General features: G+C 45.3%; 2 protein-coding genes across 2 annotated transcripts in view; one reads left to right on the top strand and one right to left on the bottom strand.

Annotated features, from left to right (window-relative positions):
• ak9 (adenylate kinase 9) overlaps positions 1-8,754 on the bottom strand; it is a 28,836-nt gene extending 20,082 nt beyond the window's left edge. The window contains exons 1-16 of the mRNA XM_061241595.1: positions 8,659-8,754; positions 8,177-8,240; positions 8,027-8,079; positions 7,715-7,811; positions 7,492-7,604; positions 6,951-7,151; positions 6,752-6,874; positions 6,471-6,545; positions 6,169-6,273; positions 5,275-5,414; positions 4,477-4,793; positions 3,862-3,948; positions 3,586-3,624; positions 1,614-1,633; positions 1,299-1,439; positions 373-514 (exon numbers count right to left, since the gene is read on the bottom strand). Of these exons, the coding sequence (XP_061097579.1) occupies positions 373-514; positions 1,299-1,439; positions 1,614-1,633; positions 3,586-3,624; positions 3,862-3,948; positions 4,477-4,793; positions 5,275-5,414; positions 6,169-6,273; positions 6,471-6,545; positions 6,752-6,874; positions 6,951-7,151; positions 7,492-7,604; positions 7,715-7,811; positions 8,027-8,079; positions 8,177-8,240; positions 8,659-8,751 (1,810 nt within the window). The 5' untranslated portion in view covers positions 8,752-8,754. The remainder of the gene's footprint in view (positions 1-372; positions 515-1,298; positions 1,440-1,613; positions 1,634-3,585; positions 3,625-3,861; positions 3,949-4,476; positions 4,794-5,274; positions 5,415-6,168; positions 6,274-6,470; positions 6,546-6,751; positions 6,875-6,950; positions 7,152-7,491; positions 7,605-7,714; positions 7,812-8,026; positions 8,080-8,176; positions 8,241-8,658) is intronic.
• Positions 8,755-9,342: 588 nt separating this feature from the next.
• Positions 9,343-25,736, top strand: part of fig4a (FIG4 phosphoinositide 5-phosphatase a) — a 60,773-nt gene continuing 44,379 nt past the window's right edge. Inside the window, exons 1-10 of the mRNA XM_061241594.1 lie at positions 9,343-9,462; positions 10,808-10,924; positions 13,200-13,298; positions 14,035-14,158; positions 16,022-16,178; positions 17,001-17,051; positions 18,517-18,704; positions 18,971-19,099; positions 22,648-22,748; positions 23,646-23,808. Coding sequence (XP_061097578.1) covers positions 10,862-10,924; positions 13,200-13,298; positions 14,035-14,158; positions 16,022-16,178; positions 17,001-17,051; positions 18,517-18,704; positions 18,971-19,099; positions 22,648-22,748; positions 23,646-23,808 — 1,075 coding nt within the window. The 5' untranslated portion in view covers positions 9,343-9,462; positions 10,808-10,861. The remainder of the gene's footprint in view (positions 9,463-10,807; positions 10,925-13,199; positions 13,299-14,034; positions 14,159-16,021; positions 16,179-17,000; positions 17,052-18,516; positions 18,705-18,970; positions 19,100-22,647; positions 22,749-23,645; positions 23,809-25,736) is intronic.

The raw sequence follows: 25,736 nt of genomic DNA, 5'->3' as shown, positions 1-25,736 counted from the left end.
ATTACACCTACTTATTCATGTGATTATCTAATCCGCCAATTGTGTGGCAGCAGTGCAATGCATGCAATCATGTAGATACGAGTCAGGAGCTTCAGTTAATGTTCACATCAAAAAAAATTTGATCTAAGTCACTTTGACCCTGGAATGATTGTTGGTGCCAGACAGGGTGGTTTGAGTATCTCAGAAACTGCTGATCTCCTGGGATTTTCATGCACACTATTCTAGAGTTTGCAAAGAATGGAGCAAAAAAAACAAAGAAAACTCAAAGTGGATAGGCTACAGCAGTCTAAGTCTAATAAATACCTGATAAAGTGCTCACTGAGTGTAGCCTAAAATATCGTGTTGGTATCTGGCAGTCCTACAAGCACCTACCGTCGGTGTCGGTGTCCTGCAGGCAGAACACGGTGTCGGGCATGACCTCTGTGTCCTGGATGGAGGACAGCTGGGCCCAGTCCTTGGGAAAGCCGTCTAACACCCAACCCCTCCCGCCCTCGTCTGCAGCCGCAGACTCTATCTGCAATAAATCACACACAGATACCTTGACTGCCGGATCCAGTGTTTATATAAGAAAGTGGACTATCTCGTATTTCATACCGACAGCTTCCAATGTCCCTCCGGTCTCGTAGGGCTGAAAGACCTGGGCTGGATTCAATGGGCAGTGTCACAAAACAAACATTTTTTTACGGAAAGCGGAGCGGGAGGTCTCGGGGCTATTGAAGCGAGGTGTCGGACTTCACTTCCCACAATCCCCCCCTTTGCAAAATGTGTGTTTTTTGTTCAAACTGAATGGATTGTGTATTGAACAAAGTTATGGGCCCGTCTACGTTCATTTAGAAGATGCCTATACCCAAGTGACTTACAGTATAATGCATGAAATGGTGTTGGATGAATGTGCTATAGTACACATATGAAAATGACTGTACTATAACTAAAGATTTTACATTTAGCAGATGCCCTTTTCCCCATTTACATACAATCTATATAAACAACTGGATATGTATTAACCCTTTAAGGTACAAGAGCACAGGTTGATGTTATAAACTCTACCCGTGTAACAGAAAGCAATTGAGTTCTAGAAGACTGACTTAAGAATTTTGAAAAAGGGTAAAAGCAATTCAGATTAAGCACCTTTTTTTGTGGATAGTTTTATTTGTGAAATCAATGCAGTATGGATAGTCTCTCACCTGGGAAAGGAACCTGCTAACCCAGCCCACTCCCTGTTAACTGTTAAAACTTTCACGGCCGCCTACAAATCGGCATTTTAACTATCTCGTTGTTGAGGTAAAAAACGCACGCACCTCCTGGATCCTCTCCTCCAGCAGCTGCAGGCACAGGTTGGGTGGAGGCAGGGCGGGGTTCTTCTCGGCCTCCGTCAGGGCCTCCTTCACCCTGGCCTGCACCTCGGGGTGCTGCCACGTCACCTCCTCCTCCACCCTCTCCTCCTCCCCCATCTTGTCCTGCTTCTCCTCCTCCACCTCCTCTTCCACCTCCTCCTCAATCTCCTCCTCCACCCCTGCAAAGAAGCACAGCGTGACCGCCTGGATCTCCTCCACACTTACAGGCCCATTTCACCCCCCCCCCCCCCAAACTGAAACAACAGCCTCAGGCTATGCACCGTACAGAGATTCTAAAGCTGCAATAGGTAAGATTTTTGTGTTAAAACATTGTTACAAGATCATTGTAAATCCCTTCCTATCATTGAAAAAGGCTCACTGACATGTTGACTCGCCCTCCGTCTGTGTTTATAGTCCTTAAATTCATATATCAAAATATGCAGTTGATGGGCAGTCACTCCGTACCAAAACATTGTATAGCAGTACAATAATTCAAGTTCATTGGTGGAAAATTGCTTCTAATTGCTGCAGCCAATGGTGTTTCAACGTCAGCGCGTTCACAGAGAAGGGGGAGGGATAAACAGTGTTGTGGTTTGAGGGTGTTTGTTACTGCGATTCCTCTCTTGACCATTAGAAGTCCGAAATTACCTGTTGTACCTTTAAGTCTAAATTAATTCTCTTTTTTTTGTTTCTCTGTAATCTAAGCTCAGCCAACTATAACTTTCTCTTTCTCCTGAACCCACACGCATGCAGAGTGGTGTCCAGTGTGATTGAAGTACATGCACTCCTACCTTATATGACTCTCTCCCAATTCTCCCACTCATGATTCATGTCATCATTACTTTTAATTTTGTTCTCGTTTATCTGACTCCAAAAGATAAGTTATAACGGTTTAACAAAAGGAACTGCAAATGTCCGCCAATAGTGTGACTCTATAAGATCACTATCTATTTGTATAGACGCGGACGTACCTGTGGCATGTATAGCCTACAATGATACACTAGTATGTATCTTGTGACGGCACTGGTGTATAGGCGAGTGACTACGGGGTGCAGGTATCCTAGGTTGTCTATGTGTGTTAGGACTGTAAACTGCTATGTGTGCAGTGGTGCGAGCCAAGAGGATGCAGGTTCAAATTAATACAATTTATTAAACAATGTGCATAGCAGAAATAGAATGACAATGTGTTACAAGAATTACAAGTTGTAATATGAATGGCTATACGCAAATAGTGCGCAGGAGATCGTATTAGCGAGTCTCCTCGAACCATTACACGTTCCCCTCTATATACCCAGGGTTTACAGGAAAACAACAAATCATCAAATAAAGACAGAGGTAACAATAATGGTCCTGCTGATGTCATCTCTGTATGTCCAACAAACCTGGTTAACCTTTGTATTACAGCTGGATGCTGACTCACAGGTAACTTGCATTACCTGTGGTTTATTCCTACAAGATCTTTATTCAGCAACCAGTGTACTAAACCACCAATGACACCAAACTATTTCCCACATCATTAGCTATCTAAAGACACCAAACACTGTATGTGGAAAACCCATGGTTTATACCAGGGGTCTCCAATCTTATCCTAAAAGGGCCGGCGTGGGTGCAGGTTTTTGTTTTAACCCAGCAGTAACACACCTGATTATACTAATGAACTAATCCTGTTCTTTAATCAAGACCTTGATGAGTAGAATCAGCAGTCTTAGTTCTGTGCTAAAACAACAACCTGCACACACACCGGCCCTTTCTGGATAAGATTGGAGACCCCTGGTTTATACAGTGCTATTTCAACTCATCAGTTCTGGGAGCATTCCACTGAGGTGGCAGAATTGCGCAGCACAATGATGGGAGCAATAGTCCTGTATTGACGAGCACTGTCTTTTCATCAAACATTGCTGACCCTGTGTCAACAGTCTGTTTCCTTCTGGGGGTCTGCAGAGAGGCACACTTATGTAAAATGCCCTACAGTAGTTTACACTGTGAAATCAATGCAGTGTAAAGGTAGTTTACACTGTGAAATCAATGCAGTGTAAAGGTAGTTTACACTGTGAAATCAATGCAGTGTGAAGGTAGTTTACACTGTGAAATCAATGCAGTGTAAAGGTAGTTTACACTGTGAAATCAATGCAGTGTAAAGGTAGTTTACACTGTGAAATCAATGCAGTGTGAAGGTACCATACAGTGGTGGCACTAAAGTAGCTGTGCTGAGAACTTAGGGGCAGCTAATAGCCACAGAGAGAGTACTCACCTTCTTCTCTCTCCTCACTGCGGGACAGTGCAGCTGGATCTGGGGGGTGAATTGAATAACAGTTTCACAGAGGCAAACGCACATCTGTAATTTAGTGCAGGTGATCAGTCATGAAGATCAATGAAAAGGAAGAAGTAAGACCAACTTTGTCAGCATAATTCTCACAGGTGAGTTACTAAGCTTAACCCACTAACATTTAAACCATTCAGCACACCTGTGTGACTAGCAGCATACGACCAGCACCCTTTTCAATGACGATGTACAAAGTAAACTCACCTGAATCTTCTCCCATTCCTGCACCTCCCCGGTCTGATTCAACTTTGCCAGACTCGCCTTTTTCATCCAAGTTCCTTGCATCGTTCGCTGTGAGATGAAGGCCTTTAAGTTCACATCACCATATTGCTGTGGTCCCTTGGGACCTTCGTCTTCCTCAGCGCCATACCAGGGGTCTATGACCCCTCTGCTGGAGGGCCACAGGGTCTGCTGGTTTCTGCTATTGCTCAGCTAAATTAAATCCATTGATTAAACAGTAAACTCCCCTCACCTGGTTTCTTAGGGCTAAACTGGTTGCTGATTTTGAGGTGAAAACAAAAACCAACAAAAACCTGAACTATGCAGCTCAAAAACAGCCAGAATGAAGACTTACCATAGCATGAAATAGCATAACATAACATAATGACAAGAACAGGCCATTCACCCCAACAATGCTCAACATTGTCCTCCCACTAAAGTATACCTACCGTTTAATTTACCTAAAAAGTCAATAGTATCTAGCACCATATCAAGCCTGGTCTTGAAAAAAAACCCCAGAGGTTCTGCCTCCACTACACCTGACCAGGCGAGCTGGACCTCGGAGAACCAGGCAGCGTCTGAAACCGGGTCTGAGATCACCTGCTCTGCGCGCCGAGTCGAGCTTCAGCTTCACCCGCTCGATGGCGGCCGCCGTGGCCTCCTCCCGGACCTTCTCCAGCACGGCCTCCTGGGCCCTGGCGACCACCGGCCTCGTCAGCGCCTCCACGTCCAGCACGGCGGCGCCGTAGTGAGCCGCGATCAGGCCGCAGAGCGTCGACTTCCCCGCCGACGGGGGGCCCACCACCGCCGCGCGACAGGGCGGCCGGGGCATGGGCGGGAGCAGGTAGGGCCGGGGATTCTGGGAGAACTTCTGCAAGGCCTCCTGGGAGGAGAGGACGTAGATCTTGTCCAGGAACCTGCGAGTGGTGGAATGAGGAGACGTTCTGGATGGACACGTTTTTTTGGATGGACTACACTTCCCACAAACGTGGACAAGTTCCTGAAAGGTTTTGGACTACACTTCCCACAAACGTGGACAAGTTCCTGACAAGTTTTGGTCTACACATCCCACAACAGTGGACAAGTTCCTGACAAGTTTTGGACCACACTTCCCATAATCCCCCCCTTTGCAAAACATTCTTTGTCAAACTGAATGCACTGTGTTTGTGTGTTCTGGAAATTTACATTTATCAGATGCTTTTTTTCCCACAACAGTTGACAATTTTGGAATGTGTTCTCAGCATTTAGCTTAATCTTAACCCTGAACATTGAAAAGACTTCTGAGTTAGCATAATTTCCTCCTTTCATTTATCAACTCTGTTCTGTCTTTCTTTAAAAATATCTTCGTGTTGTGAAAAGCCCGCTCCCACAGGGTGTGACGAGAGGAAGAGACTTAACCCGACGGAGAACTCCGGCTTCCCCTTGGCGATCTTTCCCTCCTTCAGCGCCACGGGGCAGGTGCGGCCCCAGCGGCTGCGTCTCCACCGCACCCCGGGCGCCAGCATCCTGCTGCCCGAGAGCATCCGCAACAGCGCCCCCTGCAGGAGAGCAAGCGCGGGTGCACCTCATGTTAGCAAACTGGCCCGAGGCCGCTTGGCGGGCGGCTGCCCAACCCTGCTCCTGGAGATCTACTGTCCTGTAGGTTTTCACGCCAACCCTAAGAAAGCACACCTCATTCAACAGCTAGAGCAGGGCTGCCCAACCCTGTTCCTGGGGATCTACTGTCCAGTAGGTTTCCACTCCAACCCTAACAAAGCACACCTCATTCAACAGCTAGAGCAGGGCTGCCCAACCCTGTTCCTGGAGATCTACTGTCCTGTAGGTTTTCACTCCAACCCTAACAAAGCACACCTCATTCAACAGCTAGAGCAGGGCTGCCCAACCCTGTTCCTGGAGATCTACTGTCCTGTAGGTTTTCACTCCAACCCTAACAAAGCACACCTCATTCAACAGCTAGAGCAGGGCTGCCCAACCCTGTTCCTGGAGATCTACTGTCCTGTAGGTTTTCACTCCAACCCTAACAAAGCACACCTCATTCAACAGCTAGAGCAGGGCTGCCCAACCCTGTTCCTGGAGATCTACTGTCCTGTAGGTTTTCACTCCAACCCTAACAAAGCACATCTCAGTCAACAGCTAGAGATCTCATTTAGTAGAATCAGGTGTGCCTGATCATGGTCGAGATGAGAACCTACAGGAGGGTCGATCTCCAGGAACAGGGTTGGGCAGCTCTGCCTGAAGAGAACCTTCCAGAATGTGTATGAATTAAACAGTGTCCTGGCTGAACACACGCACCGTCTCCATGTCATCCGGAAACTCCTCCTCTTCCTCACTCTGCAGGAGGCGGAGGGGCACTGCGGCTCGACTGACCGCCATCGCCTCCAGCCGTGACATCACCACCTGACCCCCGCCACGGACCCAGAACGGTTACCGCCGCGAAGACCGCGGAAGGGGGAATGACAAAAACAGTCCGTTAATGGTCAGCATTGGGTTTTTCAGTTTCTAATGAAACCCTATGGAAGACGATCGAAAGGACTAAATTACCACAAGTTAACCTGTTACAATATAATATTCATTTTCAGGACCCAAAAACTCACCATAAACAGCTCCCCAGGGTCACAGTTTCCATCCAGCTCAAACACGTGCAGGGGATCATGGTCCACCATGTAATTCTGGAAGTAGAGGCACAACCGTTGCAGTGGATTTCATCTGGCACATTTTAATGCGTTTGCTCATGCATGTTAACTACATAAAACGGCTGGACCAGTGTTCACCCACGATGGTCCTCTTTGGTTTCCTCCTCATACCTTTCATCCTAAACGTGTGAAATATCAACAGCCGCTTATAGTAATAGGACTATGCTACAACTGGGTCTTACTTCGACAGGTCTGAGAACGGTGTCTTTGTACAGAAGAATCCTTTGCTGCACGTTGTCCGGAAAGTTCTCCGCCAGTCTCACGAGCTGCGCCATAATTTCCTTCTCAAAGTCCTTGTCGCCCACCTGTCGAAAAACAGACACGCCCGTGACATAAAATGCGATGTCAGCTTTCTGCATCTACCTATGCTTAAAAAGACACTGAAGACGACTGAAGTACCCCCTCCTCCTCCTCCTCTTCCATCTCTTCTTCATCTTCATCTTCCTCATCCTCTTCTCCCTCGCTCTTTTTTTTTGGCGTGTCCTTTCTGACGGGGTCCCACTGTTCCGTCTGGAAGACCTGACCGGTTTGGGGGTGCTGCTTCTGTGTGCTGAGCCTCCGAATCAGATCTTTGTCGTCACACTGGTGGGGGTTAAAGGAGGGGGTTTAATCCCCCCCCCGATTATAGTTGAGGGTGACATACCCTCATAGAACAGGTTAAGTGCCACTAACATTCAAGCAAGTACCACAGGTTGTTTTTTAAGATGTCTGCCCAAAACAATGTACGTACTTACCTGTATGTATTATTTTAGTTATGGCATTACGTTTTCCACTTGTCAATTTGTTACTTATGGTACAGAACACTACGCATGACTTACTACTAATCAGAAATACATGATCTGCGACAGAGTAAAAACACAGTTTCATGTTAAATGTTAACGTTTGTGCTGGGTTCTGCTTCTGGGTTTGAAGAAAGGGGCACCTTAATGTTGATGATGAAGTCGGGTGACATCTTCAGGTTTCGTATCAGCTCGATCTGCTCCGTCACCTTCAGGTGGTCTTCTGACATCGAAGGCAGGCAGCTTAACACATAACCTGCTCAGAAATAGCGAACCGCATCCTTGAAACTGACGCTTGGTTCAATTCAAAGCTGAACATTTGGTCGGCCTTCAGAAGCTCAGCCTATATGTTCAAGGTTCACATACCATAATGCTCCACCTCAGGAGATTGCAGTCTGTCCAGAATCAAATCAAAAACCATTTCCTCAGGAAGACTTTTCCCCTCATTTAGAATCTGTAAAATCTAAAGAAAATAAAACGACTAATGCACAATTACTCAATTACTCAATTCACTATGCGAAACAAAACTTGGACACACCAATGTCCAAATTAAACTCTACAAAGACAAAACACCACATATGTTTCTGCATTTTATGACAAAAATAGTTTTTCTTTTATTTTGTCATAGGACAAGTTATCAGTACGTGCACCAGGCATGAATATGTTTTGGTTACTAACCTTTAATCCTTGTTCTGTTTGATTAACAACATGATCATTGAGCAAATCAGTATCTGAAAGAAAATAATGGCGGATTAATTGGCAAAATAAGCCTGTAAAGGCCTGTAACGTTCATATGTCATATGCTAATGTAGCCAATGGGATATGTACCATCAATCAGGACACACTTCCAGGATTGGGCTAGGCTTTTGGCAAGCGTAGACTTCCCCACTCCCTGTATGACAAGACATTTCATGCTTTTAAGAATCGCGGGCACACAACAAGCCACCACTTCAACAGAAATCTCTATAAAATGGAGGCTATTCTCTGAGACAATTAGAAACAATGACATTCGTGGATGATACAGGGATTTTTAAAGATTATGCTACAAGACACCAGCCTGTTTTTGTGTATTTTCATCATAACATCAAAATATCCTGTTAATGTTGAGGTAATTTTCCTTGAATTAAAATAAATCCATCACACTAGATGTCTGCCATAATTTAACTTTCTATACAAAATGTACGGATTGCATAGGACAATGTTATTAAAACACTGGAAGTCTATTCAATAACTTGCACAGTGGGTGACTTATTACTCCAAGTACCCACTTAAATAGAGCGAAGGAAACACAAATTATATTGACAACTTACGGGCTTTCCAATAATTATGAAGCAAGCCGGCTTATTAAGAAGGCGCTCCCTCTCCGCCTCGTCTTCAATGAGGTTGTCAACAAGAGGGATCATGTCTGCACTTCCTTTGAGTGCAGGAGGACACGTGTTATTCTAAAGAGACAGCAGGGACCGAATAGGGAAGAGATGGCTCATAATAAATACATGTAGGTAACAAATAACAGAAAGTAATTAAAAACATGGGGGAAAAGGGTACAGATCCCCCCCCCCCCCCCCCCACACACACACACACAAAATATCAAACATTATGTGACTGTAACAGTCAGTTGTTCATTGATGAACCAATAATCAACCATTGGCAAACTATCAAACTGTCAAATTGACGTCAGCTAACTTAGTTCACTTAGCTACCTTGCTCGGTTAAGTTATTTGGCAAACTAGTCATAAGTAACACTGACAGTTTTTTTAACCATGAATAGTCCTCGATTATAATGCTCCGAGGAAAACTCTACGTACATGATTGGTGAGCAGTTTTACAAAAAAATACAATAAATGCATTGTGTTGTTTGTTTTACTCACCATAATTTTGCTAATCAGCAAAACACTATCCTCACTGTGTTGCTCCTTTCGACCCAGCACGGTTACTATAGCGATACAGGAAACAAAACTCGTCGTTTTTTTCTGTGCTCCGCGTTTCTCGTTTAGGTAGAACTTCACGGCTTTCCGTCCCAGCTGAACTCCATGACAGTCACCTGACCGAAACAAATGCTTCTCCAACTTCGGCGAAATTTCGAGCTTCGTTGAACGGCAAACCATTGATGATCGGTACAGTATCTCATTATTGTCCGATTATTGTTTTGAGTATGAGGTCGCTATGTTGAAACTAGTATCGAAAATGGGTTGACCAGCTGGGTTTGCATTGCTCTTGACGTTCGTTTTCTGTCATTGGTGCTCTGCACGCCATTGTCCGACCAATATTCAGAATATGTTCTGTTAGATAACGCATTGTTATATGTGCAAAAACAATATTAACATGATGTTTAGCTAGGTGGCTGCAGTTAACTCTCTGGCGTGATATCTCGATAGTTAGCTTGTATGGTGTAGCCATGATATTGCTACTTAGCTAGGTTAGCCTAGTTTTGAAATAATGTTTGTTTATATTATGGCTGTATTGAGAATTATGCAACTTGTGAAGATTGGATAGCCAGCCAAGTAACTAGATTATAGGTTTGTGTAGCAGGGTTATCATTTATAAGTATGTTTTGCCTTTATATTTTGTATGTATCGCATAGCTGGTATATAATGGCTAACTGCATTTCAACCAATTCCTAAGCTGTCAGTTGAAACACTGACCTTTTGATCTCTTGGCCTAACCCGAACAAAAATTGGAAATCTCGCAGATTAGTTCTGTTGCAGCATCAAATCTTCCCTAATATGTTACTTTATGGACCTTGGACTCTGATAATCAATATTAAAGTGCATGTCTAATGAGCGGTCTGTTGGAAGTTCTTCAGATAGCATGATGTTACACCAAAATATAATGCACGGTCACACATTTATAATAACGGACCGTCGCTGTGCATTTTCCCGTGCAAAAGGGCATTACAGCGGGGATTCTGAAGTTCAAAACTGATCGTTATTTTGTGTAAAGGCTCAACAAACACTCTCAGAAATAAACGTACAAATGCATGTCCCGGTGACGGCACCGTATAGGAACATAAAATTGTACCCCTAGCCAGTAATATAATTAATTTGTTGTCCAACCTTTTTTGCTCGGAAAGCTTACTAATTTGTACCCAAAGAGAACATTACGGGAATTACAGGGTACAATTGGGAAATTTGATCATTGAAGGACAAAAATATACCTCCACTGTCACTTTATTTCTTAGAGTGTGTTTTACTGCGATATGGCTCTTTTAGGTGTACTGTTCACTGTCCACAAAAAAGTGAATGGATTGGTGATTAAATATGAAATATTTCGCACTGTTGATACATCTGAACGATTGTGTTCGACCCCAGAAGCCTGTCGTCTACAGTCATTTGATTTATAATAGTAAGCCCATAGTAATCCCTGATTATTTCTGCAGCGTGTGCGCAATTGTGGCAAAGACGGGCAAAACTAAAAGCCAAAAAATAATTTCATATAAACGTATTACGATATCGGTTCCAGGAGGATTTCTCCTTCCTCTGATTGGATGGTGGAGGCCGACATCGCCGTGACACCATGCCATTGTCAGCGGCCGTGATCAGCGGCGTGCAGAAACTGGTTCTGTATGAGACACGAGCGGTGAGTGGAACTGGAACAGAAACTACTGGAGGCGGCCCAGTAGAAAAACGGTTATAACACAAATATTGTGATAAACATATAACGTGTTTTTTTATTATTATTTTTTTATTATTAGCAATATATTTTAGATATGGAAGCTTTGCATAGTGGTATTTCAACATTAGGACGGCATACCCCATTTGTTTAAAACATGAGTGTTTAAAAAAAAATATAATATTGAAGAATAATGCATGCCTGCAAGTTCAGGCGCAAGTGTGCAGTTCAATAATAAGACACTAGATGGAGTTCATATGTAATCTTATTTGTGGTGTGATGCATTTAATTTAGTGATTGTTTTCTAAGCAGTTAAAATATTTTTTGACGCCCAGAAACACAGTCTCCGGTTGGCATGTTTTCATGCCAGCCCCCATGCTTGTTAAGATCTTTTAACCTTCATGGCAAGCTTTCAGAAGGGACAAGTGTGAATACCTTAATACTTCATAGCAAAAGCAGAGTAGTTTTACTTGTTGTACTTGAAAGCTATTAAAATACCTTAGATGCACTGGCTGGGATTTCATCTCAGATTGTGGGGCCCATCCATCCACTAGAAAAGCGCCTTAACAGATATAAGACCATAGAGCCCATCCATGTACTAGAACAGTGCCTTAACAGATACCAGACTGTAGAACTCATGCATGCACTAGAACAGCCTTTAACGGGATGAGCCACCCAGCAGCTGCTTAAGCGAGGCAATGTTCACCGGTCTCTTGCAAAATAATATAATTCACAATCTGCAAGAGATGGTGTAATAGAGGAGGAAATTCACATTGAAATGATCCCCCGGGTCTCAAAGAGGGGACTGATTACTTGGGCGCATTCCATTGTGTCCGTAATGATCGATTGTTATCTCCTCTAAAAGGTTTCATTTTCTGTGCTGTGGGTTACTGTGTTGCCCAGTGTTATCTCAGTTACGGTCTCCTATCTGGTGATAGGACTTAATCTCCCGGTCCACACTGCCACTTACTTTTATTATAGAACTGAATGGAATGAAAAGTAGGGCCTTGGAAGTTGGAATAGGCTGCTGTGGCCGGTCCCCGCCTAGTCACAACATAAAGCACAGAAAAGCATGTTTATGAAACAGATTATTTTATTTGCAAAAGGAAGTAGTCATATTACAAAAAGAAAAACACAAAAACGGAACATGAGCAGCACGGAACCCGAGGGGGTACCCACAGAGTGAGTTCTGTCTCGGACAGCACAGTGATCTGTATAAAGGGCTTGCATGAGGTGTCACCAGGACTACGATTAAGGAAAAGAACCCGATGAGGAACCGCAGGGCCACCGCACACCACCAGGGCCTGGGGACATAACGGTTGTTGTTTTTTCGCTTATTTGAAAACGACTCTCCTCATTGTCTCCTTCGCTTAATTGGAATTTGGAGTAGAGATCTCTCACCTCAGGATGTTAGTGAATGAACGTCATAGTCTTTACGGCGGGGATTCTTTTTGTCTTCCTTTACTTTGTTTACTTTTCGAGGAGATGGGCCAGTCTGGTCGAAGAGGACAGGGAGGTGACAGTAACACCAATAACCAGACATATAAACAGCGGCATGCTGAAGCATCTCTGAACACACAACACATCAAACCTCTAAGTAGATGGACAGCAGCAGAAGACTTAATAAATCTAAGAAATACCTAATAAAGTGCTCACTCAGTGTCCATCTGACTGTTGCATAGGTTGGATGTACGCTGATATGAAATTGCATTATGTTCCATAGATCTCTATCAATCCTTTTTTTCGACAGAGTTGATAGTAATGTCATCATGATGATGGTGGCAGAGATCCAAATTGCTATGTGAATGCAGATAATCTGGATTAATCTGCGATTTGTTTTGTCACTTTGTCCTGCAATAGATGGACATTTTAACCTTTTGCCAGTCTGTGAAGGACTGTTTCAATCTGACAGAACCCCCCTGAATGCCAGACACTATCTGCTTTTTATCATTCGGTGTCAGTCAGCACAAGAACATCAAATGTTTAACATGTCATGTTTAACATACGTCTTCCTGTTAGCATGATTCTTTTGAAGTCTGTGAAGACCTTTATGGCTGTGATATTTGCAAACTACCTTATAATGTGACAGAAAAAGGGCAAACCATATGCAATTCAATTACGGTCTTATCAGCCTGTTTAAACAAGAAAAGGCTGTGATTTTATCTGTGCGTAGTAATGGCGGTATGCATCCATGCATGATTGGTTGGTGTGTGTTTGTGTGTGTGTGTGTTTTTTTTTTCAGAGGTATTTCCTGGTGGGGAGCAATCATGCGCAAACGAAACACCGTGTTTTGAAAATCGATCGCACGGAACCGAAGGATCTGGTGATTATTGATGACAAGGTGGGCTGCGGAGTGCTCCCGTTGCGTCCGATGTGTCGAGAGCTTGCATAGAGCGCCTGGGAAGGGGGGGCGGGGGTTGGACGGCCGCGCAATACTTCACCTTTGCATGCGTGTCGATGGCAGACCGTTTTGTTTACGACTAAAGCTTAGCTCTGAATTCCCATTATGGGGCTAATCTGACAGGCAATTGGTTTTCGCTCCCTTGTTCGTGCGAGGATATTATTATTACTATCATCATTATGCAGGCCTCTCCGCCGGTCCCTTGTTTTTCCTCATCCGCAAGAAAACACGTATGTTATCATCTCGAGGGGTTTTTATGTAACAGTGATGTTGCAATGGAGTCGCTTTCACCGAGAAGGATGTACTTTCTGCATTGCGCATACGCCGAAGGCCAGGTCGTACACACATGTTTTTGTGCGTTTATGATGTAATCTGTAATGCAGTGACCAGTCGATCGATCGGAACATCGTGGGCCGCTGTACGGCTGTGGACAATATAATGACAGCGATCGCTCTACAGTGAGAAAAGTGCAGTAATGGTGAACTGTGTTTTTTTTGGCCCGTGTGTGAAACCGAGGCCTCGCTCAGGTTCAGTCTCTGTACGAGGAAAGTGCTGTAGCCCTTAGCAAGATTATGTCCACCTGAAGGTTTTAACTAACGGTAGGGAAATAATAAAGAATCAGATAAAAATGCTAAGTGTATAGGGTAATAAAGCTCTTTGTGGCTTAATTTTGCAGCATGTTTACAATCAGCAAGAGGTCCGGGAGCTCTTGGGACGCCTGGACTTGGGGAACCGCACCAAAATCGGGCAGAAGGGGTCGTCTGGCTTGTCCCGGGCAGTGTCTGCCTATGGAATTGTGGGTAAGATATGTCCGGCTTGCCCACGGGTCATGTGCTCATTTCCTCTCCGTGCGCTATGAGCTGTCCCGTGACCTGACTCCTTTTAACCCCTTTTTGAACAGTTGGGTTAAAAAAATTTTCTTTAAAAATGTTTTTTCAAAAGTTCTAAATCGGTGTTCCAGAACTCCCATCACTTTCAGTCGCCAGTAGTGATTGTTACATCAGCATTGGAACGTTTAGTCAAGAACACTCTAATCACTTGTCAAACCTTACGGGTTCCTCGCTGCTCGACGAAGGAAACAGAGCTGATGAATGTGCTTTTTTTTTCTCTTCAGACAATGCGAACACAAAGCCACCATGACACAGGGAACTCTGTTAGATCGCTCAGGTTTAAAGACTTAATCGGCTTCTGTTGAGGCTGAATGGAAAGTATTTTTAGAAATATTTTAGGCCACCTAAGAATGTACCGAAGATGAAAACCATTCATTCATGTCTAATTCCTTGCAGTCGGAGTCGGTAAATGCCAGTTTGAAAGCCTGGCAACTTCCCCTAAAATGTCAGACTCTGCATTTGGCGTCTTTGAATAGCACGGAGATAATGAATCTGACTAACTGACTAACTTCAATACCCCCCCCCCCCAACCACACAGCCCACAGTAAACTCGCAGGAACAGTCACACCCCTCCCCGCTGTTTACATCCATTTTTATTTGAGCACTTGTTGTCATTCCGGCCGTAATTTTCCGTCAAAACATCGTGTCTCCGTCGCGTCCTCTTCAACCGACAGGCCTGACCTAAATACCCGAAAAAGAGAAAGTCGTGGTGTAATTTCCGATACGGCAAGACTCGACCCCGATCCTCCATTGTCCCACACCCTGGGATTGTCTGCAATGGAAATGAGGTGACGCATGACACAAAATGGCCGCCCGGGGAACCTGAATACCTGAATAGGGGTGAAGAACAAAGGGAAGTGGACCAGAACCGTCAACAAAGGGGGCCCGGGGGCTGGCGTCTGTCTCCGCCTGTCTCTCACGGGCAGAAATGATCTTCTCCCGGGTCTATTTCAGTCCCCTTAAAAAAAACCCAGACTACAAAGAGGAAGCGGAACGAACAAATGTGTCAGTGAGATCTGAGTCAATAATGAGCAACGTATTATGAGAAAATACAAAAACACGGTGGGCAATACAAGGACACATATCCAGGAAGAAACATGTAAACATGTGCAAGGATGCATATCGTGTACATTTCATGCCATATTGATTTCCATTCCATTTTTTATACAGTCCTCCCCATTTTGACCAGTTATTGAAAGTGGCTTTGAGGCCTTGTGTGACCTAACCTCTTTCAAGGACAGGAATGTCGAGATAATAACACTCCCCGCATACATTATTGCACAGTACATGTAGAATCTCATATAAATATTAGTGGACTGTCAAGAGGGCTGATTTCTCACACGAACTGCAGAGCCAGGATAATTAAACTAGTTTAAAAGGCATAATTAGCTTTGAATTGTACACGCAAAGCTGCAATTATAAGATGCGACGAAGCTTAAAGAAGGCTCGCTAAGGAGATCGAAACAACGTATGTTATTTAAATTCTCAGCTGTGGATTCGCTTTCCACGATTATGTAACAAATCTGATTTGCATAATTCCACACAAAGAGCACACAAGTCCTGGTAAACAAACTCTTTTAGTAAAAGAATATCATTTTTAGAGACCACTTTCTCAGGCACCTGAAAAGCTGAATGGTGAGATTTCACGGCTGAAATCAAAGGCTTTTTGTGTTGTATTTCTGAAACATCTTAACATGGCGTCCGTAAGTGATGCTTTTTTTTTTTTAATTTTTTTTTTTTAGTTGTTTAGTTTTATTTTTCTCTGGTTTGCAGGCTTTGCGCGTTTTCTGGAGGGCTATTACATCATCCTCATCACGAAACGGAGGAAGATGGCCGACATCGGAGGGCACTCCATATACAAGATCGAGGACACGAACATGATATACATTCCCAACGACTCCGTGCGGATCACCCATCCGGACGAGGCTAGGTGAGCGATGAACGGAAAGCTAGCGCAAAGACGCGCCGGCGTCCGGTCATTCTGACACCTCTGGCGAGAGTGGCGGCGTTGCGCCTACACTTTGACACGACGTGTGGACGCTAATCTATTCATGTTATGAAACTGGGCTGTGCTGGACTGCCGTGTTTTGAAATCTGAACAGCGGAACCGTTTCAGGGAACGTCCGCCGGAGAAAATACACGTCCACGTCATTATACAGTACGGAGAATGAGTTGGCCCAGTGAATCTCATCTGCTACCCATTTCAATATTTCATACCTTCTTGTTGTTGACAAAGAGCATTGTTTAAAAGCAGAATGGAGCGATGCATTTTATTCCTATAATATGAATGACTTTGAATGTATTTGTTAGACTAATTAGTGTGTATGCTGATGAGTTAGTCCTTGATGTGGTATGTGCTATGTTCAGAGGAGGACCACACTGGAAATATTTTTTTCTCTTTATGATTAACCCCCACCATTTTTTAATTGCTACATGGCTTCAGTTTCTTCTCATTCAGTATCTATTGATGGTTGGATGGATAAATAGATATTGCCCTTATGTCTTTCTGCAGTAGTGTTGACTGTTTGCAGCATCCATGGTAGTGTGCTTGTAATAGTCATTGATTTGAATTCAGGAAACAGGAACACAGTGAGGGATTGTTCATTTACCATTTTGAGCTCGTATTTGTCTTTCCGTTGCACGGTTCTCTTAACCAGCTATACGCAATCACCTGCACACTACACAATTGGCAGTGTCTTTTTCTGACTGTTGACATTTTGTGTGTGTGTGTGTGTTTTTGTTTTTCTTGTAGATATGTGAGAATCTTCCAGAACGTGGACCTGTCCAGTAACTTTTACTTCAGGTAAGGGCCCCGTTTCCGGTCCTGGCCCGAGCAGGGCGCAGTGACGGTTCTGTGGCGTATGTGTCATAGGCTGACCTCGCCCGGGAGCCACAGCTGGGCCTTGGTCCCTTTTGCGCCGGGGCTGACGCGTCCGAGATCCACGGACGCTGTCCCCCCGATCTCGCGCTGCGCTCGCATTGTCCGCCTCCGCCGTCGCCCGCACTACACGTGTCACAACAATAACAAACCCTCCCGCTTAACCGCCGCTCCCCTGCCTTTCGCTTGACGCTGGACTGGACCTCGGCGCCGTATTGACGTTCCGCTCATGCGGTCTTCTCGTGTCTCGGTCTTGCCGGCCAATTTGCTCTGAACGAGGATCGAACGGCTGTAGGGGTCAGCGGGCGCGCCTTAGTTTCGGTCAGCGGTAGCCTGAAATAGAATAACCCCCCCCCCCCCCACAGTTTTTGTTCGGTCTTGATGGCTTCAAGGCTTTTGTGGAGACGTCGAGTCCTTTTAGAGTGCCATCACGTGTGCCCTTTGCCGAAATTGTTTGGCCTTAGCGTGAATGTGCGCGGCTAAAAAAAGACTGCATGGACGGCTGCCTCATGCCTGTCGGCGGTTGATATAAAACGCACACCGAAGCTTAAGACAATTTCAGAACCTGGTGTTCAATCATCTCGTTTTTCATGGTAATAAATGTAATGTTTTACATTTACATTTTAGTCATTCGGCAGACGCTTTTAATCCAAAGCGATTTACAAGTGCTTAGGTTCTTCCTCAAGTTAAAGCATCACATCCATAACTGGTAAAACACACATGAAGGGCTGTTCTAAACAAAAATACAGTCATCGTAAGCGCAAATGTTTTATTATTATTATTTTGAAAAAAAATTTTGGGTTAGACCAGAGGGATATCGGAAAGGGGGGGGGATCAAGAGGGTTGAGTTTCAGAAGGTGTGCTTTTAGTCTGCGTCGAAATAGGCGGAGGGATTCTGCTGACGTTCCACCACTGTTTTCATTTTTATTTTATTTCTTTATTTGTTCATTTATAATGTTTTTTTTTCCCCCTTCTATAATCATTCAAAATTTTAATGAAATTTAAATTTCTTAATCTTCATTTGATTATTGTCTCACCAGGTGTTCTTCTCTTTGTTCTTCTGGTTGTAGCCCCACGGCATTCTGGGTGCTCCCCCTCGGGTTTAAATGGCGTGTGGCGATATTACCCAGAAATGAGTTGAAACTGAACCGTCTGTTTATAAAGACTGTTTGGGTCTCCCCAGTGTGAGAACAGCGGAAGGTCTGCCGTAATCGCACTGGAACCACACGTTCTCCCCCCATTCCTCCGCCCTGACTCTATTCTCAACCGTGTTCTGTGTCCAGCCGGTTGCCAGGCAACATGAGTGGCACTTTCCCCTCTCTTTTTTTGGGGGGGGGTTTTGGCTGCCTGGTTCTCCGGCTGACCTTTTTCGGCTGGACTCTGCCTGCAGCTACAGCTACGACCTGAGTCACTCCCTGCAGTACAACCTGACCCTCCTCAACACCACCTGTGACCTGGGCAAGGTGGAGGAGGAGGAGGAGGACTTGAAGAAGAAGAAGGAGGGAGAGGAGGAGGTCCCCACCCAGGGTCGGCGCAACAGCTTCGACATTTTCGAAGACGAGGGCCTCCCCACTCAAGGTGCGGCAAGCTCTTCGTTTTTTTTTGGGTGTTCCCTGGGTGCAGAGTCGGCTGCTCATACCTGCCGTTGCCATTAATGTTATAACGTTGACATAACACTCCAGTAACATTGTGCAAACATTTCACATTAGTTGGCACCTAGTTTAGCCAGTCCATACCCCCAATACTTTCTCTTTGCTTTGTGTGTTGCTGTGTTTGCCATGTTTTTTTTAGTTTTTTTTTTAAAAAACATTTATTTATTTATTTTCCCCTTTGCTTCTCCGCAGTGATAAACGGGGTCCGGAATGAGCCCTACGCCAAATACGTGTGGAACGGGAAACTCTTGGATAAGATCCGGGATGTGGTGCATCCCGACTGGCTCATGTACATCATCCACGGCTTCTGTGGCCAGTCCAGTATCCTTAGCCTCTAGCTGCCCGTATGGGGGGAAATCTGTGTGTGACATTACATGACAATCATTTAGAGACCAGCTTTATCCAGAGTCACTTGAACAGGCAAACAAACAGGCAGACTGCATTTATTAACGCTTTTACCCAAAGCACTTTACAATTGATACCTCTCATTCATCCATTCTCTCTCTCACACACACACACACACACACACACACACACACACACCAATGGCAATAGGCTGGCATCCAACATACCAGTCAGCTCGTTGGGTGCAATTAGGGGTTAGGTGCCTTCCTCAGGGACACTTCGACACACCCAGGGTGGGGGGATCGATCCGGCAACCTTCTGCCAGACGACCGCTCTTACGTCCTGAGATGATGTGGCCCAGTAACTCTGGATCAGTGTATGCCAATGTGAATGTCAATGAGGATAATGTTTGTGCAGGGCAGAACAATGGCTCACAATCCCCACAACCAATCTAGTAGTCACTTTAGATCATACGTGCTCAAGTTCTACCATCTACTTTGTTTTTGTCCCCCCCCAACCCCCCCAGAAATGGTTTGGCTTCCACAACCTAGTGTCCACTCTTTTGGCAATCAGGAGCCAAGTGATTTCGCCTGCCGGTTCATAATTCAATCCATTTATAGTGTGACCGCTCCCCAAATGACTCATAACACACGTACAGCACTGCAGACAATGGGAGCTGATCTGTCTGCAGAGGAGGAAAATCTCGGTCGCGCTTATGACTATTTCTGACACCGTATGGCCCCGAGAAGGTTAATCACCCCCTAATTAGGCATTGGCTGTGGCTCTCTGATGAACGCCAGCGGGCCGGGATGATGCGGGGGTTTGGGGTAATGGTTGGAGCAAATGCCAGCTCAGACACGACTCCTGCGTGGGCGTTTCGCGGCGAGCGGTTTCACGTGTCTGAACGACGCGCCCGTCCGTCCTGCTCCGCTGGACAGCCTTCATGGGTTCCACGGTAGAAGTGTGCCGGAGCGCGGATGCATTAATGCTCCAGTCCGTCAAAACTAATGGTCGCGTTCACGTCTCGGCTAATCGTGTCGTGTCTTGATTAATCGTATCGTCATCGTTGTGAATTAAAAGATGTCGTGTCCCGTTGCATCGTTGTTGAGTCACTATCGTATCACGTCGTGGTCGAGTTGTATCATTACACCTCATCTCCACAAGTAGGGGCCACAGCTATGAATTCTCAGGCAAGTACAGAGTCCTCCAATTTCACCTGTGCAACAGTACAGAGTCCTCAATTTCACCTGTGCAACAGTACAGAGTCCTCAATTTCACCTGTGCCACAGTACAGTCCTCAATTTCACCTGTGCAACAGTACAGAGTCCTCAATTTCACCTGTGCAACAGTACAGAGTCCTCCAATTTCACCTGTGCCACAGTACAGTCCTCAATTTCACCTGTGCAACAGTACAGAGTCCTCAGTTTCACCTGTGCAACAGTACAGAGTCCTCAATTTCACCTGTGCAACAGTACAGCCCCAGCGGCCCAAAGCCAGGGGCAGCCCGTGCTCTTCTGAAAGCTGAGACGGAGCGCAGCTCGAACATCCAGTGAACGATGGAGTGCAGGACGTACAAAGCGCAGGCCGTGGGTTTTCTGCAACATAGTCTCCTCTGGTACTCCTGCACTCCTGTGTGCTAAAACCCCACGTATGGTGGTAAGGGCCCTAAAGGAATAGATGGAGTTCCTCTGTTTGTGACGAGGGTGGCCGGGGTGTGTTGATGTCGTAGGCTTCGTGTTTACGGCCTTGGGGACAGGAAGTTCCCTTGAGCCGGCCTTGCGATGCTTCCTGTAGCGTAGTGGTTACGGTAAAGGACTGGGACGCGCAAGGTCGGTGGTTCTAATCCCCGGTGTAGCCGCAATAACATCCGCACAGCCGTTGGGCCCTTGAGCAAGGCCTCTAACCCTGCGTTGCTCTAGGGGAGGATTGTCTCCTGCTTAGTCTAATCAACTGTACGTCGCTCTGGATAAGAGCGTCTGCCAAATGCCAATAATGTAATGTAATGCGCTCCTTATATTGTTTTCTGAGCACGGAATTGACACACAACTGGTCCGTTGAAATGTATGGGGGTGTACAGCAAACTAGCTCGATTCTGATCGGGCAAAAAAAAAAAAAAAAAACTTTGGGTAACAACGGATCCCGTGTCACAACGATCTCCCCTATACTTGCTTGACAGAGTTAATGGCTGTCCGTATACTTGCATAGCATGCATTTCGCATTTCAATGAAAATCCGCATGGAATTTTGTATGAGTAGTACGCGGGTTCGAACCCGGCCATTTAGTAAGTAATGACCGTGTTGACGATTTCATATCAAAATATGGACTGCGTTAATGATTTCGGTGGATGTTGGATAAACATGAAATATTAGCCTTTTCTTTTTTACTGATGTGTGGAGATCCTCAGTCGTTCAGCCATTGTAGGGGCCTTAAGGTAAAAGCAATTTTGGGTCCCCTATGCGTGTAAAAGATCCTATTCGCCCCGTTCTGCCGGCTCCTACAGGCGCAATCTTTCTCTTGTGCCCGTAGGCTGTTCTGCTTTAACGGCAGTGCCTTGCATTATGAGAGTCTGGCAGCAGCTGATGTTTTATTCACTAGAATTTAAATGGAAATTTCAATAAATTCATCTTCCCTCCCTCCCTTTCTCTGTCGCTCCCCACCTGTTGAAAAATGTGCCTGTAGCCGGCGAGGCACGTGGACGTGCGTGTCGAGCCGCGCTCGCCTCTAAAGCAAATAACATCATGTGAAAGATATGCGAAATCAAAAGAGATTTGTACCGTACCGTCGTGCCGCCTTTTTTTTTTTCCTCGGATCGTAATTAGGAACTTATTATCAGGCGTTTAAACACACAGACCCGTCTGAAGCACTTCGCTGGCTCATAATTGCGTAACGCTAAACCATCTGCTTCCCCGTGATGAAAAATCTTTCCTTGAATATGAATAGGAGGTACAAGGCCGCATTACTCAGTTTCTCACAATAGTGCATGATATACGGTTACCCTTGCTTTGTCACACGTGGCTTTTTTACAGAGGACATTTTAAGGTTCGTCTGCCGGAGGATTCAATCCTGTTCCCACTGTATTAACATATTTTCGTGTCTCTATCATCAGCGTTCATCTCTAATGGACTGTTACCTGTTTTTTGGTTTTTTTGTAGTTCTCACAACTGCGTGTCTAATTATTGCTAGAGTTGTGTTCGCTATGATTGTTTTGTTTGGCTATGTAAACTGTTTATTGATGTTTTCACTTAAGTTTATATCACTCTTTAGTGTTGAGTTGTATAACAACTGTTTTATAAATATAATTAATTTCCCGATTCATCTACAAGGACCAAGTCCTTATCTTTGTTGTACTCTTAGCACTTGAAACTGTACTTCCCTCTAGGGTCTTTCAGCGCACTTGTCCCTGGTTATGGGTGCGCGCTATATTGTACGTAGCTCTGGATAGGAGCGTCTGCCCAATGAGTATAATGTAAAATGTAATATTCACTACGGTCGCGCGATCCTCCCTTAACCCCGCGCGTTCCCAGAGCTGCTGATCTACGGCCGGCCCGTGCACGTCACCCTCATCGCCAGGAGATCGAGCAAATTCGCAGGAACGCGCTTTCTGAAGAGAGGCGCCAACTGCGAGGTGAAATTCCATATCTTGACGCTGCCCATTTCTCATGTTAAAATGCTGTCCCCAGTTTTACCGCACGACACAAAAAAAAATAAAAATGAAAGACTGCCGGTGCCTTTTCACCCCAGTGAATATAACATTGTTCCCGAGACTGGAAAATGCGTTAATAAATACGCTGTTGGCCCGCTGTGTTTTCAAATAGACCGTCATATTCCACAGGGTAGAAAATAACAGGAACCGAGCTCTGAAAATGAGAAAAGTCTTGTTGCATTGAACAGAGAGAATTATTGTCGGTATCTGTCAGTTTGGTGGTAGCCAGCCGTGTTTGCAGGAATCCCTGTATGATTATGTGACTGCATGAAATGGCCAATGACCTGGTGAGAATCTCTGCGGACATCCTCGTTTCAAACACTCCCTGCTTAGGTTTGGATTTTGAAGACCCCTAAAACAAATGCTTCCCATACAGTATATCTTGAGCACTTGTGTCGACCAAACGGCATTTTAAATCGCTTTCAAACCTGTATGTGCGCCTTGATCTCTAGCTGTAGTGGTGCTTGTTTGCCCAATTTCTTTGGCCCTAAAAAAAAAAGCTACTACATGTCCAAATTGTATCACCTGTTGATGAGGTTAACAAGTTGTGACATAGCAGAAATCTTTTTTGGTCAGTGAAAATCTCAGGAGATCTGCTGTTTCTCAGACACTCAATGCACCAACAATCATTGCACGGTCAAAGTCGCTTAGATCACATTTCTTCCCCATCCTGTATGCTCGTATGCATTCAGTTGCCGCTGCTGATTGGCTGATTAAATACGGTGTACATTGGGGTTCACGGTGAGCGAATTGTCTTACGAAGCGGGTGGACTTGTTTTGGGTAACGCGTGGGATTCGCCTGTAACGCCCGTTCAACAGGGGGACGTGGCCAACGAGGTGGAGACGGAGCAGATCATCCACGACGCCTCGGTCATGTCCTACAACGCGGGGAGCTACTCCTCCTACGTCCAGGTCCGCGGCTCGGTGCCCCTCTATTGGTCCCAAGACATCTCCACCATGATGCCCAAACCACCCATCCGCTGTGAGTGTTATGGTTTGCTCATTTATTTACGCTTAGTCTGTTATTTAACCGGGGAGGTCCTCCCCTCGTGTGTGTGAGTGTGTGTGTGAGTGTGTGAGTGTGTGAGTGTGTGAGTGTGTGTGTGTGAGTGTGTGAGTGTGTGTGAGTGTGTGTGAGTGTGTGAGTGTGTGAGTGTGTGTGTGAGAGTGTGTGTGTGAGAGTGTGTGTGTGAGAGTGTGTGAGTGAGTGTGTGTGTGAGTGTGTGTGTGAGTGTGTGTGAGTGTGTGTGTGAGTGTGTGTGAGTGTGTGTGTGAGTGTGTGTGTGAGTGTGTGTGAGTGTGTGTGAGTGTGTGTGAGTGTGTGCGAGTGTGCGTGTGAGTGTGAGTGTGTGTGAGAGTGTGTGTGAGAGTGTGTGTGAGAGTGTGTGTGAGAGTGTGTGTGAGAGTGTGTGTGAGAGTGTGTGAGAGTGTGTGTGAGAGTGTGTGAGAGTGTGAGAGTGTGAGAGTGTGAGAGTGTGAGAGTGTGAGAGTGCATGAGTGAGTGAGTGTGTGTGAGCGAGTGAGTGAGTGTGAGTGTGTGTGCCCTGGGAGAAATGCCAGCGAGGACAGTTGCAGGTGGGGTCGAACGAGTGTGAGAGAGCATGTGTAAATTTAGCCCCTGGAGCAAGTTTTTGGGTCTTTTTTTAAATTTAGGGACCCAAATTCACCTCTCCAGGTCACTATGCAGTGTGTTGACTGCGGCTTGCACAAGCTACAGTTGGCAGTCGAGCACCCTACCATTAGGCCATCCACTGTTATCATAGTAATACCAATAATGTGCAAGTAATAATTGATTCTGTGACTACTGCTACTACCCCAACTACTCAGATCTCTACTCCCAATCTTTTTGTTTATTTGGGATTTTGAAGAAAAATAAGAGAAAATGTTTTGAAAATTGGAACCGTTTGGCAGAGAGAGGTACTTGTGTTTTTCTTCGAGATAACAGGTTGAAGAGATTGCAGGCAGGCCAAGTGTGATAAGCGGGAAAAAAAGGAGAAGAAAAAAACATAAAAGATTTGTTGTGAAAATGTGGTGGCGGGGGTGGGGGGTAAATTGGCGGAATGAATAGCGGTGTCGCGCTCCGTGGGGGGAAATAAACAATGGTGCAGACGGTGGAGCTGTGTGAGCTCTTACTGGAAACTGGGCTGAATGCCTTACCGCAACACCGCCCCTGGTTAACAAAAAATAAATAAATAAATAAATAAAAATTAGCATTAGCAGAAATGAGTGACTAGGCCGGTTTGGATAGCGTTGCTTTGGTGGATTCCCTGTGCTGGATGCATAATTTTTTAGTTTCAGGTGTGTGTGTGTGTGTGTGTGTGTGTGTGTGTGTGCGTGTGCGTGTGTGGGCGGGCGTTTATGTTAAGTATATGTTACAGCCCTCCCTTTGCTAGAGCAATGTTTGCAAAGAACAAACATCAGCATACAAAGCAGCAACTAGCAAAACAAGCCCTTTTTCATTGACATTCTCTCTCCATTGAAGTGCAGCTTGATTGTCTGGTTAAGTGATTATCTCGCCTATGTTTTCCTGGATACTGAAAGGCTAACAGCCCTATTCCTCCACGTGGGGATGAATCAGCTGGCTTCCGAGAGGCACGGTTTTGTTATTCAAAATACTGCCAGGCAACTCGGCACGTGGACCAAATTTAATGATTAAACTTTTTGATTTAACGATGAAATGTTTTACTGAAGGGAATTGGAGTTTCTCAACCAGCTTCTCACCAGCTTCTCACGGGGTCGAACCAAGTCTAACCCGCAGTGGTTAGTACATTACATTTACATGAATGGCATTTGGCATACGCTCTTATCCAGAGCGACGTACTGTTGATTAGACTAAGCAGGAGACCATCCTCCCCTGGAGCAATGCAGGGTTAAGGGCCCTTGCTCAAGGGCCCAACGGCTGTGCGGATC

The sequence above is a fragment of the Conger conger genome, chromosome 5, assembly GCF_963514075.1.
Source record: "Conger conger chromosome 5, fConCon1.1, whole genome shotgun sequence".
NCBI classification, from domain to species: Eukaryota; Metazoa; Chordata; class Actinopteri; order Anguilliformes; family Congridae; genus Conger; species Conger conger.
Note: the sequence above shows the minus strand (reverse complement) of the source record. Positions and strands in the feature narration are given on the sequence as shown.